Raw genomic sequence first — 16,021 nt, forward strand, 5'->3', positions numbered from 1 at the left:
GTGGATCGCTGGATCGGCTTTCACCGTGAAGAAGCCGTTCTCAGGCCCGCCCGCCTCCGCTCACTCAAGCCGGCTTTCGCTCACTCTAGCCCGCCGTGTGATTCGTTGTGAAAGCGAAACTATTTTATAATGGGTTTTAATGTTTTTGTCTGGTCACTCCGGCCAGACAGGGCATCACAATATGGTAAGGGGCATAACATTTCCGTCACACGCTTGAGGTATTCGGCCAATCACAACGCAACACTTTAATGAAACTGTGAAAAGTCCCCATGACAATAGTCAACACTTCTTTAACGTTGATTACCTCATCATTGCTACCATTCTGGCAAAACGTCTAGGTGATTACTTGGAGTCTCAGTCAAAGGATCATGCACCAAAAGATTCAGCTACTGTCATGATCACTCCCAAAACATTCTGCACTGAGATGAGGTTGTCTCATATTCAGGATGAGATAGAAAAGCAAAAACGGTCAAACCCAACTCTGTATCAGGATTTCCTCATTGTGAAAAACCTTTTTTACCTTAATAAACACATAAACACATTTCATTACACCAAATACACCAAATAATGTTCTTTTTAGCAACATCATATGACCCCTTTAATAAACTTTAAAATTAAGGACTCACAATCAGAGCTAAACATGCTGTTTTGTTGATTTCTTTTCTCCCTCCACTAGACTGACCATGTATGCAGTTGTTACTCTGCAAGACTCAGATGAGGTGATGGTGGTAGCATCAAACTGGCTGAGCCTAGACAAGAAACAATGTTACTGGCCCCCATTCAAATCACCAGACAAGTGCATGGAAGCTGTTCAGAACAGAATTAAAGCTGAAACAGGAGGGAAACCATGGGAGAAATTAAATATTAGCTTTCACAGAGAATATGGTAATGGTCACTACTTTAAAACAACTGTTTAAATTTAGGATTTTTTTAGTACAGTCTACTCAGTTCTCAAATAATACAATAAATATTTATCTTATTACAGTCACTTTTGAGAAGGCAAAAGAGGAGCAACAAGAAATCAAAGAACGGAAAGAACGGTAAGTAACAGACACTTTTGTTTCCAAAAACAAAATTTGTTCAAATGATTTTACTTATTAAAAGGTCAAAGAATTCATTTGTGCTGTTTTGTTAAAGTATTCTTTCTTTTCAAATAAAGGCCATATCTATTAGCCACTAGATTCCCTGGAATGCTAAAAAGACAAAGACTTGAATGCCCTCAAGAAATGTTAAAACAACAACTTCCTCCTGCACCATCTGCATCTACATCCAGAATGTCAGCTGATGGTGAGTCAACTTCTTTTGTCATAATCAGTTTGAGAAGTTTTTTCTTTTTTGTAATTACTGCACAACTCATTTTACACTACAGACAAGGATGAGCTCCTCCAAACGCTGAGAGACATCAAGAGCACAGTTCAGGAAAACTCTGCTATGTTAAAGAAACTGCTAAAAGACAATACGGTTTCTGAGGTCCCCAGCAGTACCAGCATTCCTCATAAAGACGTTAAAACAAACCTAAAACTGCCTCTTAGAACCATTAAAGATGTGGCCAGGACTGAAAGACAGCTCACAAAGAATGCAACAACACGCCAAAAATATGTGAGTCGACACGGCATTTACAGAAAGGGATAATGTACACTCAGCCAGCCATTACAGAAAAATAAACTCTCACCTGTAGCACCTGTAAGGGGTTTATTCGGCAATAATGGCTGTACATTATTCCACGGCTACCTACTAAATAAATAAATAAAATAAATGGACATGAAATACAGTATTATAATAATAATGCCGATTCATTATTACTCTTCTACTGTACATACACAGTTTTGTGGTCTATATACAAAATATTTTTGTATTCAAAAGTATCCCAAGACATGTAATAATTATTAACAACACTTAATAAAACAGTTATAAAATATTATTTATTTTTTATAGGTAAGATATCTGTCAAGACTTGGAGGTTTTGGGCAAAAGGATGTGATTAAGAATATTATGCGGCACGTCCTAACAGATGATCTGGCCACAAAGTTTAACTGGCAGGGGAGAGGAAATAAAAAGCCCTTCTCTAAGCTTATTTTAACAGATGTAATCAGAGGTAATCACTGCTGCATGAACACTTCCCACATACACATAGAAATATTGTATTTACTCATGTTTTGTATGTATTTGTGAATTCAATCACTTGGTGAACTTTGTGATGTCTACAAATTTCATATACATTCTTTAGAGTGTACAAGAGCAGCTGTGAGTTTAAAGCACTACCTTCCAACAAATTTCCAATGAATTCTTAAACGAGTTTTCTCTTTCAGATGCTGCATCAAAACAAAGTGTAATGAGGATAGACTGTGAAGCTGAAATAAAAAATTATTTGTGGTCCATAGCTGATCGAATCGGTCGGAATAGACCAAGAGATTGTGGAGGTAAGTGATAAATATTATGTAATATCGTCTCACTTTCTATAGGCTGATTTTCTCCATGATGGTTTATTCAAAGCATACTCCTATGTTAAGGAACCTTCATTCATTTGTTTAATGATCATTGTATACTTTGTATAAATACCTCCTTCCCCCTTCAGGTGTGACTTCAGATGTGACTTCTCCCACGCTGCTGGACAGTAGCTTCCAGTCAGTGTCTGGAATGTCTTTTGACTGAGTTTTGGAACATTTATTCATAGGTTGTGTAAGCTTAACTGCCTACACATTAGACATTCATTTTGTAAAGAACAATATGTGTACTAATCTAGCTTGCCACTGTGTACTTCAAATATTGGCTCTTGAGATAAAATGCTTATAATACTCATAATTTTTAATCAGTGTAAATGTAAATATATATGGTTAGGGTTAGGCAAGGGTTTTTATATTGTGGTAATATAAGATAAGATCCATCAGCCTTTAGCTGACTGGAGGAAATAATGAAAAACTGGAGAATGTGTTTCACTGTGGTATCATTGCATGCATTGAGGTGTATTATAGTAGTGGCTTTATTTCTCTGATCCAATAATGTTCCTTCCTTTCCTCAATAACAAATAACTAAAATGCAATTAGTTGTGGTGTTTAATCCAAATAGGCTATTTCTTTCTTTTTCAATGTTACATAGATGAGATGTAATGATTTCATTCCAAATAAACCATAACCGCACATAACATTTATCTTGCTTTTGCCTTTTTTCTTACAATAGTGAAATTCTAGTAGATGACAAACATGTGACTAATGGGTGACATTACAGTCACTAATTACAGTCACACCTGTTTCCTATCAGTGGACTATATAAGCTGCACACAAACAGTCCCCTTGTCCAAATACCCACACTTGCGGTCTTGGCCACTTGAAAGTGCATGCGTGCGACAGATAAGTGCGCAAGACTGTCCCAGGTCTTAAAAATGCCAAAGCGCAGTGCCCTTATCGCACACTAAATCCACACTATCTCGAATACTGCTCCGGAGTGGTATTCAAGGCTTAGTGTATCCCATCATGCATCATGTTGTGGAAATAAATTGTGAGACTTGAGATCTCACAAGAGGTCAAGGAAACCTTTCCAATGTATGTTAAAAATTTATAATAGTTAGATATTACATATAAATTGGTACTAAAACAAAGAGTTGCACGTTTTATTGGTGCAAATGAGTAGTGGTGATAATTATTTTGTACAACATTTGCAACTGCTTTTTATCACTTAATTAGAAGCACCACAAAATTAAACTGTGTCATCTGTTATAGGGACTACTGAACAGAAATGTAGAAGTTGATTTTAAAATGCAAAGTATTTAAAATAAAAATAAAGCTCTGTAAACACTTGCATTTTTACAAGTCAGGTAACGAAAAATTCTACACACACTTGTGGTCTTCATGCTCACTTGAATATTCGGACCAAATACAGGAAATACATCATATAAGCAGTCAAGTGGTTAAGTGCAAAGACCAGAAGTGCGGGTATTTGAACAAGGTGACACTCTCATCGTGAAGTCTTGTTTTGCTACTGTGGACACTACTGATCGTTTTCCTTCCCTTGTTTTGTTCCTTGCCTTGACTGTGTTTTTTGACTTTGGACTGTTTGCCTGGTTTTGATCGTTTGCTGCCTGCCCTGACCAGTGTCTGATTCAGAGATGTTGTGGTTGTCTCTAGGTGCTGATCCGCCATCTGTCTGGATACAGACTGAATTTGCTTAGTTAACATCATTCAGTTAAGCAGAAACATGTTAAGGCAATGATTACATATTGTGATCATAATGATTACAATATAAGGATAATTTTGCAGTTTTGCATGTTGATTCAGAGTTGGGATCATCTGAAGTTCTCACTGGGGTTGTTGTCATCTCTTCACAGGTGTTAAGGTCATCTAAAATCTTCACAAAGGCTGAAACCAAATGTTATTAAGGTTGTTACCACTTTATTTATATTTATATTGATTTGATATTATTTATAAAACTGACATGTCATATTTTCAGTTCAAGATGCCTGCAATAAAGTAAATAATAAAGCTTTTCTAGTTGATGTTTGGGAGAGAGGTATCATATTCGTGTGAGGTGCCAAATGATTATGAGCTAAGTGATGTATACAGTCTTGGAATATTAGCCATATATGTAATAATTCATCATCACAGTATCATATGTTCTGCCTGTGTACGTCATGAAAAAGTTGTGGTTGCCACTCAGTGGTTGTGACAGGACTTTCATACAAAAGACAGTATGGAAACTGGAAAATCCTTTGTGGCTTTGAATCCTGCACTGCTGATCACATGTTTTCTACTGTCTGGCGAGAGTAGTCTGGCGAGAGCCCAGACTATGTCAAATGTATGTAAAATGAACAGCAGGAGTCACTGGGTGAGTGTGAGGGAATTTAAATAAATTCAGAGTTGTGTTAATTAATTTTGTTTAGAAAAAATATATATAAATGAGAAGTGCCCTTTTTTTCCCACTTGAGCCCCTTCCCCTCAAAATGTCTGTGCATGTCCCTGACATACAGTAAAAATCAAATGCTGTTTTACTGGTTATGAATTAAGTCATTTCGGTTTTGTCAATAACATGCAGCAGCTGTGTAAACAGAGATTTGTTTGATCTTGTAAGTGCCGCTAGGAGCCTACACGACAAAGAATCCACAGGATTAATAAACTCTGCTTACCTGCCACTTCTCTCCTGTTGAAAATGAACTGAGCTCGCGCTGCCGCATATCGGTGCAGTACAGAAGGGAAGAAAGGGGCATTTCAGCGCCGCCCACAAATTCTAAACAACTAGAGAGAGCAATTCCATCAAGTTATTTTACAAAAGTTCAATGACAAGAGAAACTCGTCATTTAGAAGAGATTTGTAGGACAACAATGGTTTTTAGTAGTTCAGTCATTCTTGAGACGTGGGACAAAACAGGTCCAGCAATGGTAACTGCTATTAGCTTTAAAAAATAAAAATATTTTCAATTTTAAATGTCATGAGGGATTAATAATAGAATGTAATTTGTTGAGATAGTGAATTGGTGGGTTTTTGTTAAATGTGAGCCAAAATCATCACAATTAAAAGAACCAAAGACTTAAACTACTTCAGTCTGTGTGCATTGAATTTATTTAATACACGAGTTTCACAATTTGAGTTGAATTACTGATTCTGATCAAAATCTGAATACTCATGAATGTAATATGTTATATTTGGTGACCACTGTATGTATATGTCTGTTATGTGTATAGGTTGTTCTTTAGAATGTATCCTTTTGTTCTGTATTTGTTTGAAAAAAAGGAGGAAAAAATAAAGTAATAAAAAAATATATATATATATTGTATCGCGTGACACCCATATCTGGTACTTAAGTAAAAAGAGGGTTTTTTGCATAGTTAATAAATTACACTACAGGCTACTTTGCTCATCGCCCATTATAGATCAACAGTGCTATTGTGGCTGGTGTGTGTCACATGACAAGCATGACACCACTGACACTACAATACAAAATCATTTGTCAGATAAATGAAACGTGATGAAACATTCATTTGAGTTTAAATTGTTATAGCTTACTTGTAGAGATTGCAGTGATAGTTGCCATTGCTAATGCACTTTGGTCAATGCTACTATCTATGATAAACAATGTAACCACTATTTCATCACTAGTCTTTGCAAAAAAATATTTTGAAAGATTTTGCTTCATCAATAGGGTGTATACAGTAACATCTATAGCTGCTGTGAGGATGTAAGAACACAGACATTTCTGGAACTATTCAAAAGCTGTGATTTATTTTAATGATGTAACAGGCATAGTTGGATTAAAAGTTCTGCAGAGGAAATGCAGCAGTGATCAATTGTCTATAATTTATTAAGTTCAGGGCTCAATGACTGGACTCCTGAGGCTGGAATAGTTTTTGAGGAATTGAAATGGGTAGTACTTGCGCTAGGTGTATCAGATACAGGGAAAATATTTTGCATTGGTTACATGACATCTATGTTAACCCAAGAGTGGGAAAATCAGAATAAAATGTGACTATGGGGTATCATTAACCACAACCCACCATGACTCAAGGTTAAGGGCCTTGTTTATATATTTCAGACAGTCTATTTGGCTTTGCAAAGTGCATCTTTCTAAGGCTTGAAATCAACTATTTGCTGTCTACACTTTGTAAATGCACTACGTTGCATTATTTTCTATTGAGCAGCAGGATGTGGGACTTAAGTAGTTCACAATACTAGAAATGGCAAACATTCATTATTGGGAAAACTATCAAATATAGTTAATTACATCTGAACTAATTCCAGATGGTCAAGGCGGTGTGGGATAATTAAGATTTTTAAGGGTAAAAGAACATTTAGACAATTTGTGCCAATGTGCCAGATGACAGATGCTAAAGACAATGGCTAAAGGTTAAAGTTGAAAAGGCTAAAAACACAAACAATATGGGATGGTAAGGAAAGTTTTCGGAAATTCCAATTGTACCAAATTATAGGGGGAAACGTGGTTTATGCAACCACTGTCAAATACTTATAGATATGCTTTTAAGGATGTTGATTATTCCTGGAAAACAAACTGCTGTCTCTCAGAATTTTTTTTTAATCACCATTATGGCTCATAGCATTTGCTTGCATACAACAATACTGATTCAAAGCTATTAGTTTGCACTTTGTTTGTTCAGAGGAAGTGTACGCAATGAGGAAGGTTGTTTTACAAAATGTTATAGCTCTTGATATACTGTTAGCTTCCTGAGGTGAAATGTGTAAAGTGATTGCAACCGAGTGTCGTTTATACATCTTAGAACAGGGGTCTCCAAACCCGGTCCAGGAGGGACACTTTACTGCACAGTTTATCTCCAACCCTAATTAAATACACCTGAACAAGCTAATCAAGCTGGTTCCTTGCCGCTGTCGCCTTTGGCTTGCTTAGCCCCATAAGCTCTGGGGTTATTTTGGGGGTTTCCGCCTGGATTTGGCATACCCAAATTTAAATGTTTACCCTACACACATACAATGGAGGAAATGGAAAAAAAATGGTGTCATTGTATAGAAAACCCCTTGAAATACAAAATCAGATAGTAATTCTTCATAAATTACAGTATATATGTTTTAAATATTACAAAAAAACGATTGTTGATTTTTTCCCCCAGAATTTTGTTTTTGAAAGACTGTTAATCAGGTTCTATTTGCACCAGCTATCTGCAACTTATATTGTTTGATTCCACTAGGTGCCAAAGTGTACCAGAAAAAAAGAAATGTTCCCATAAGTACTTCTAAACAGGAGTTATTGAATTATAACCGAAGGGAGTAAAATTGTCTTTTGTGTGTGTGTGTGTGTGTGTGTGTGTGTGTGTGTCCATAGCATTTTTCTTGATTATTGATTTAATTATTTTTCATTTTTATCTTTTTCTAAGTACACTCTTAAAAATAAAGGTGCTTCACGATGCCATAGAAGAACCTTTTTGTCTAAATGGTTCCATAAAGAACTTTTAACATCTGAAGAACCTTTCTGTTTCACAAAAGGTTCTTTGTGGTGAAAGAAGGTTCTTCAGATTATAAAAAGGTAAGAAAGAGATGGTTCTTTAAAGAACCTTTGACTGAATGGTTCTTTGTGGAACCAAAAATGGTTCTTCTATGGCATCGCTTGAAGAACCTTTTGAAGCACCTTTATTTTTAAGAGTGTAGTAATATACAAAATGGCATACAATAATTAGGCTAAATATATATATTTTTGTGTTTTATACAATCAGTTTTATTCTTTCAGGAGACACAAGATTCTATAAATTATAAAATATATGTGGTCTATTACAATCTAAAACAGAATCCACATCTTCCAGCTTTATATAATTCCTTATATGTGCCTTCCTTATATTTTTGTCCCCTGTGTTGAGCATCATCTCAGCAACACCTCAGCATCCCACCTGCCTCCTGGAGATGAGATGCCAACTGTGCCAGCTGCTGCTGCTCACTAATCTTCAACAGAAACTGAAACAAATAATTCACTATTTATGCACACAGTTTTTGCATTATAATTAATTAATTAATTAATTAATCAAAATGTATATTTACTGAAATGGTATTTTTTACTCAATTCTGCATACTGCATCCTGTACTGTACTTTTTTTTTTGTCAAAAAATCGTTTATCAGATTGTTTGCTGTGCTTTCACATTTCAAAATAATAATTCTATCAAAAAAAAAAAAAGCACTATAAATGCGTATACATGCGATAACCAAACGCAGGGTCCTCTGCTCTCCACGGCGTCACTGTCCGACCAGTTTTTCTCATCGCTTTGGCTCAGTTCTTGAATTAGATTTTTTTTTTCTCAAAACAATTAATTCAGATGTCTGAACAATTAGTTTTTTTGTTCATAACTGATTTTATATATATATATATATATATATATATATATATATATAACTCTTCAAACTCTTCACAACTTCTAAACATTCTTTCATTGTGTGAGCCATCACATGCAAAATGATCCATTCAGTTATCAAAATCTGTCAGACATGCATGTATATTCCATTAATATCTCACATGGAATGTTTGCGATGTCTGTTAAGTTTTCAAATGGCCTGTCATTGTAATGAAATAGGAATCACAATCTTATAAATGAAGTTTGGAAGCATATATGTAGTATAAATCAAAATGTCCATTTTCTTTTTGAGTACAGTATTTAATTTTCCTAGCAATTTTTGCCTAATGTTGAAATCTGTATTTAAAAACAGATGAAACTGACATTCTTGTAAAGCAGTCAGTGTCAACAACAAAAAAGTAAAATTAAAGTCACTCTTTTATTCAATACTTTTTGCAACCTCCTTTTGCCAAGATAACAACTCTGAATCTTCTCCTATAATGCCCAGTGTGGACTAAAAAAAATTCTGGTACCTTGGCTGGTTTAGGCCTGTCATGGATAAACACATTTGACACTAAAACCCCCCAGTAGGTGGTGGCAATTGCCTTTTTTAATAAATGATTCATTGAATCCTTCAATCAAATGATTCGTTCAAAACGGCTGATTCAATTAGAATCAAAGCAAGTGACTGTCTATATGAATGTATCATTGAATCTTTGGCTCACTCGATTCATTCAAAAACAGATTCATTCAGGAATTCGAAACACCGGAGTGTTGTTCTGAGACACTTAAATGTTCTGCTGTTGCTTTGTTTGGAGCTATTTCGTTTACAAAACAGAAAAGAAGACAAATTGTAAATGTAACTCACTCAGTTAGCTTCTTGTTTGTTGAACTGTTGTATAACTTTTGTATATCGCACACACGAGCTGAAATTCATTGCGGAATTTTGCTTGTGCTATAATACGTGTCAATGATGGAATTAAAATAGACATCTACTGACGAACCAACGCAAGGCTAGCTGAACCAATTGAAAAAAAAAAAAGATATCTCTGAATTGGTTGTTTCTGTGTATTTGTCAGAATTTAATCTTATGACCTTTATTTACTATAAAATTAAACATATTTTTCAATCATAGCTAATCATGCTGTTTTGTTTTTCTTCTTTTCTCCCTCCACTAGACTGACCATGTATGCAGTTGTTACTCTGCAAGCCTCAGATGAGGTGATGGTGGTAGCATCAAACTGGCTGAGCCTAGACAAGAAACAATGTTACTGGCCCCCATTCAGATCACCAGACAAGTGCATGGAAGCTGTTCAGAACAGAATTAAAGCTGAAACAGGAGGGAAACCATGGGAGAAACTAAACATTAGCTTTCACAGAGAATATGGTAATGGTCACTATTTTAAAATAATAGTTTAAATTTAGGAATTTTACTGTCTATTAAGTTCTCAAAAAATATGATTTATCTTACAATTTATCTTACTGAAGGCACTTTTGATAAGGCAAAATAAATTAAACAAGAAATTAAAGAACAGTAAGAACGGTAAGTATCAGACACTTGCATTTTGTTTCCAAAAACAAAGTTTGTCAAAACGGTCAAAGAATTCATATTAAGAGTTTTATTAAAGCATTATTTTCAAATAAAGGTCATATCTATTATCCACTGGATTCCCTGGAATACTAAAAAGACAAAGACTCAAGACGCTCAAGAAATTTCAAAACATCCTCCTGCATCACCTGCATCTACATCCAGAATGTCAGCTGATGGTGAGTCAACTTCTTTTGTCATAATCAGATTGAGAAGTTTTTTTTTGTAATTACTGCACAACTCATTTTACACAACAGACAAGGATGAGCTCCTCCAAATGCTGAGAGACATCAAGAGCACAGTTCAGGAATACTCTGCTATGTTAAAGAAACTACTAAAAGACAATACGGTTTCTGAGGTCCAAAGCAGTACCAGCATTCCTTCTATAGACGATAAAACAAACTTAAATCTGCCTCTTAGAACCTCTGAAGATGTGGCCAGGACTGAAAGAGAGATCAACAATGCAACAACACGCCAAAAATATGTGAGTCGACACGGCATTTACAGAAAGGGATAATGTACACTCAGCCAGCCATTACAGAAAAATATACTCTCACCTGTAGCACCTGTAAGGGGTTTATTCTGCAATAATGACTGTACATTATTCCACGGCTACATACTAAATAAATAAATAAAATAAATAGACATGAAATAAAGTATTATAATATTAAAGCAGATTCATTATTACTCTGCATCATTAATCTCTTTCTGTGGATGAGCATAACGCAGGTAGCTATTTGAAGTTCTCTCTCACCCAGCTCTTTTTCCTATTTTAGTTGGTGCAAATGAGATAATCTACAAAATATCTGACCATTCAATGTCGTGATTGACCAATAATAAAGTATCCTAAGACACGTAACAACACCTAATAAAACACTTATGAAATAGTATTTTTTTTTACAGGTAAGATATCTGTCAAGGCTTGGAGGTTTTGGGCCTGAGGATGTGATTAAGAATATTATGCGGCACGTCCTAACAGATGATCTGGCAATTAAACATATTTTTCAATCATAGCTAATCATGCTGTTTTGTTTTTCTTCTTTTCTCCCTCCACTAGACTGACCATGTATGCAGTTGTTACTCTGCAAGCCTCAGATGAGGTGATGGTGGTAGCATCAAACTGGCTGAGCCTAGACAAGAAACAATGTTACTGGCCCCCATTCAGATCACCAGACAAGTGCATGGAAGCTGTTCAGAACAGAATTAAAGCTGAAACAGGAGGGAAACCATGGGAGAAACTAAACATTAGCTTTCACAGAGAATATGGTAATGGTCACTATTTTAAAATAATAGTTTAAATTTAGGAATTTTACTGTCTATTAAGTTCTCAAAAAATATGATTTATCTTACAATTTATCTTACTGAAGGCACTTTTGATAAGGCAAAATAAATTAAACAAGAAATTAAAGAACAGTAAGAACGGTAAGTATCAGACACTTGCATTTTGTTTCCAAAAACAAAGTTTGTCAAAACGGTCAAAGAATTCATATTAAGAGTTTTATTAAAGCATTATTTTCAAATAAAGGTCATATCTATTATCCACTGGATTCCCTGGAATACTAAAAAGACAAAGACTCAAGACGCTCAAGAAATTTCAAAACATCCTCCTGCATCACCTGCATCTACATCCAGAATGTCAGCTGATGGTGAGTCAACTTCTTTTGTCATAATCAGATTGAGAAGTTTTTTTTTGTAATTACTGCACAACTCATTTTACACAACAGACAAGGATGAGCTCCTCCAAATGCTGAGAGACATCAAGAGCACAGTTCAGGAATACTCTGCTATGTTAAAGAAACTACTAAAAGACAATACGGTTTCTGAGGTCCAAAGCAGTACCAGCATTCCTTCTATAGACGATAAAACAAACTTAAATCTGCCTCTTAGAACCTCTGAAGATGTGGCCAGGACTGAAAGAGAGATCAACAATGCAACAACACGCCAAAAATATGTGAGTCGACACGGCATTTACAGAAAGGGATAATGTACACTCAGCCAGCCATTACAGAAAAATATACTCTCACCTGTAGCACCTGTAAGGGGTTTATTCTGCAATAATGACTGTACATTATTCCACGGCTACATACTAAATAAATAAATAAAATAAATAGACATGAAATAAAGTATTATAATATTAAAGCAGATTCATTATTACTCTGCATCATTAATCTCTTTCTGTGGATGAGCATAACGCAGGTAGCTATTTGAAGTTCTCTCTCACCCAGCTCTTTTTCCTATTTTAGTTGGTGCAAATGAGATAATCTACAAAATATCTGACCATTCAATGTCGTGATTGACCAATAATAAAGTATCCTAAGACACGTAACAACACCTAATAAAACACTTATGAAATAGTATTTTTTTTTACAGGTAAGATATCTGTCAAGGCTTGGAGGTTTTGGGCCTGAGGATGTGATTAAGAATATTATGCGGCACGTCCTAACAGATGATCTGGCTAAGGTGTTTAACTGGCAGGGGAGAGGAAATAAAAAGCCCTTCTCTCATCTTATTTTAACAGATGTGATCAGAGGTAAAATCACTGCTGCATGAACACTTCCCACATACACACAGAAAGTTTGTATTTACTCATATTTTGTATGTATTTGTAAATTGTAGACATTGTGATGTCTACACATTTGATCTCAAGAGCATACAAGAGCAGCTGTGAGTTTAAAGCACTACCATCCAACAAATTTCCAATTAATTCTTCATTGGGTTTCCTCTTTCAGATGCTGCATCAAAACAAAGTGTAATGAGGGTAGACTGCGAAGCTGAAATAAAAAATTATTTGTTGTACACAACTGATTGAATCAGTCAGAAGAGACCAAGAGATTGTGGAGGGGAGTGATACAAATTATGTAATATTTTCATACTTCATATAGGCTGATATTCTTCATGGTGGTTTATTCAAGGCATACCTCTTGTTGAGAAACCCACCTTCAGTTGTTTAATGATCATTGTATACTTTGTATAACTGCCTTCTTCCCCCTGCCTGTATGATTTCAGAAGTGGCTTCTCCCAAACTTCTGGACAGACTGGAATGTCTTCTACTGCTGAATTTTATGTAAATACTGGAGAATATGTTTGACTGTGGTATGACTGCATGCATGGACAGGTTTTCAGGTGTATGATAATAGTGACTTTAGCATGTTTGTCTGATCCAGTAAAGTTGAACAGGCAGTAGTGCTTTTGTTAACATGGCATTTTCACTGTCACACCAGATCAAAATTAATATGATTAGTATTGTCATCATTTAAAATGCAGTAAATGGTTAAACATTTCTTTTTCTTACATGGACCTGTTATTATGAAAACTGCTTAGTTATTAGATTTTTTTACATTTTTGAGCCAAATCTCAAAATTGTCCTATGGTGCACTGTAAAAAAAAATCTAATAAGAAAAAACTAAGAAGAAACATAGTTATTTCAACAAAAAAACATCAAATTTGAAATGTAAGGCAGGGAATTCTGGGAATGTCAATTTACGGTTATTCACTGTAAATTATACGGTCTTTTTCACTTCCAAAAATGGTATACTAAACTACATAATCATGGAAAATTAAGCAAATATGTCTTGCTAACTGCTAATGACAGGTTAGCTATGAAGGAGTGGAATCATGGATTCATCACAGCCTTCATAAAATATATCTTAATTTTATTCTTTTGCAAGATTATTGATCAAGTTATTAATCAGTCTTTAACCTCATAGATTGTTAGTTGATTGAATACAATTATTAGTTACCATACACTAGTGAGTAGACATTGAAATGTATTTGTATGTGTATGTATGTGTATTAATACCTTTCTCTCCTTTAGTGAGAAGTTGGAATGTATATAACCAAAGATGCTAAACATGTGATGAATTTGAGAAAGATTGCCTTTAAGAAGAAGGATACAAAACAATTAAAGTGTCTAGAAAAGGAGTTAAAGGGGAAAATACGAGAGGCAAAGATGGCATATAGGTCAAAACTGGAAAGGGCTTTTAAAAGTAATTGTGCAAGACATACCATGAAGGGAATGACTGGATTATCAACTACACAGAAGTCATTAGTAGTAGATAATGAGATTGAGAGGCAAGTTTATTTGTATAGCACATTTCATACACAGTGGTAATTCAAAGTGCTAGAAAAGGAGTTAAAGGGGAAAATACGAGAGGCAAAGATGGCATATAGGTCAAAACTGGAAAGGGCTTTTAAAAGTAATTGTGCAAGACATACCATGAAGGGAATGACTGGATTATCAACTACACAGAAGTCATTAGTAGTAGATAATGAGATTGAGCAAATCAACTGAATACATTTTTCTCCAGGTTTGATAAAGGGAATATTTTAGATCAGAGTATGAGTATTATTAATTCGGTCAGACCAGAGTGGTCAGAATTTTTAACCCTCTGATATAGTGCATAGTGGTCACTACAGTGGACAGATATGTGGAAGCCATTTTGAACCATTTAAGACATAGCATCATGTCCCAACCACCAACTGGCGAACCCCCAAAGCAATGTCTACGATTCCATTTAATTGTTGTCTTTGTATCTTTTTTGTTTTGTTTTGAGATATTACATAATATATTCAAAATGGCGGCAGGAAAAGGGGATGCACCATGTGCCTCAGGGAGAAGTGTTAAATCCTTTTATTCTCAGAAAACCAGACATCTACAAAAAAATATTTTTCAGCTAAATGGGATGTCAGAAATAGTTTCATTCAATATTTTTCTTGTACATTTTTTCTGTGACAGAAAATATATCAGTCCACTACTGTAATGTGGTGTTTGGGTTTTGTCTTGTTCATGTTTCCATGTCTTTTATTTTGTAGTTTGATTCATGCTGTTAGTGTCATGCTTCCCTTGCCCTCTTGTCTTCATGCCATTGGTTCCTCTGTTCATTGTGTCATGTTCTGATTGGTTGTCCTAGTCATGTGTCTTGTTTCCCATTGGTGTGTTCTTGTCATGTGACCCTCATTGTCTGCTATAAATAGCCCTCATGTTGCCATTGTCTTTTGTCGTGTATTGATAGACAGGTACAATTTTTTTCCCCAGCTAAATAGGATGTCAGAAATAGTTTTATCCAGATTTTAACAATATTTTTCTTGTCATTTTTTTTTCTGTGACAGAAAATATATCAGTGCACCAAAGGGTATAATTCTGCCTATGGGCCTATATATAGATTCTGCATTATTTTGTATGTTTCATTAAAACTATGATATAATTTACACTTGAATGGTTTTATTGAACAGACATATTAAATAGTCTTCATATTTTATCATTTATTTCAATGCTTACAGCCTATATTTATTTATTAGGTAATATAAAAGTGTAAGCATGTATACAAGTATACTTTATGAGTGCAGATATATGTGTTTATGATTGCGTTCGAGTGTGTGGTGGGAGGGTGTGTGTGCTTGTGTGTGTTTGTATTAGCGCTCACATGTGTATGAATAGCCCACTACCCCCACCCCCACCCCACACAGCCCTACACAACTGCCCTATACAAACACACGCTTACCATTTGTTTGTTACACTTCACTTTTCTGTGCCGTCATGACATAGCTTGTTGTTATTTAATGTTCTTATGTGTATTCATACCATTTGCTGTCAGTAAATGTTTTAAAAACATGTTTTTCAGACCAGTCAATGACTTCCATTGACTCACTATGTATACCG

General features: G+C 35.1%; 1 protein-coding gene across 2 annotated transcripts in view; it reads left to right on the forward strand.

Annotated features, from left to right (window-relative positions):
* LOC107753515 (uncharacterized) overlaps nucleotides 1-3,133 on the forward strand; it is a 5,410-nt gene extending 2,277 nt beyond the window's left edge. Inside the window, exons 2-8 of one of the 2 annotated variants that reach the window (XM_016569666.1) lie at nucleotides 677-885; nucleotides 986-1,040; nucleotides 1,160-1,287; nucleotides 1,370-1,599; nucleotides 1,936-2,095; nucleotides 2,310-2,420; nucleotides 2,576-3,133. In XM_016569666.1, coding sequence (XP_016425152.1) covers nucleotides 677-885; nucleotides 986-1,040; nucleotides 1,160-1,287; nucleotides 1,370-1,599; nucleotides 1,936-2,095; nucleotides 2,310-2,420; nucleotides 2,576-2,652 — 970 coding nt within the window. In that variant the 3' untranslated portion in view covers nucleotides 2,653-3,133. The remainder of the gene's footprint in view (nucleotides 1-676; nucleotides 886-985; nucleotides 1,041-1,159; nucleotides 1,288-1,369; nucleotides 1,600-1,935; nucleotides 2,096-2,309; nucleotides 2,421-2,575) is intronic. The other variant, XM_016569667.1, reaches the window with a different exon arrangement.
* Nucleotides 3,134-16,021: the final 12,888 nt, after the last annotated feature.

This window comes from Sinocyclocheilus rhinocerous, unplaced genomic scaffold (genome assembly GCF_001515625.1).
Source record: "Sinocyclocheilus rhinocerous isolate Xijiao unplaced genomic scaffold, SAMN03320098_v1.1 scaffold1433, whole genome shotgun sequence".
Classification (NCBI taxonomy): domain Eukaryota; kingdom Metazoa; phylum Chordata; class Actinopteri; order Cypriniformes; family Cyprinidae; genus Sinocyclocheilus; species Sinocyclocheilus rhinocerous.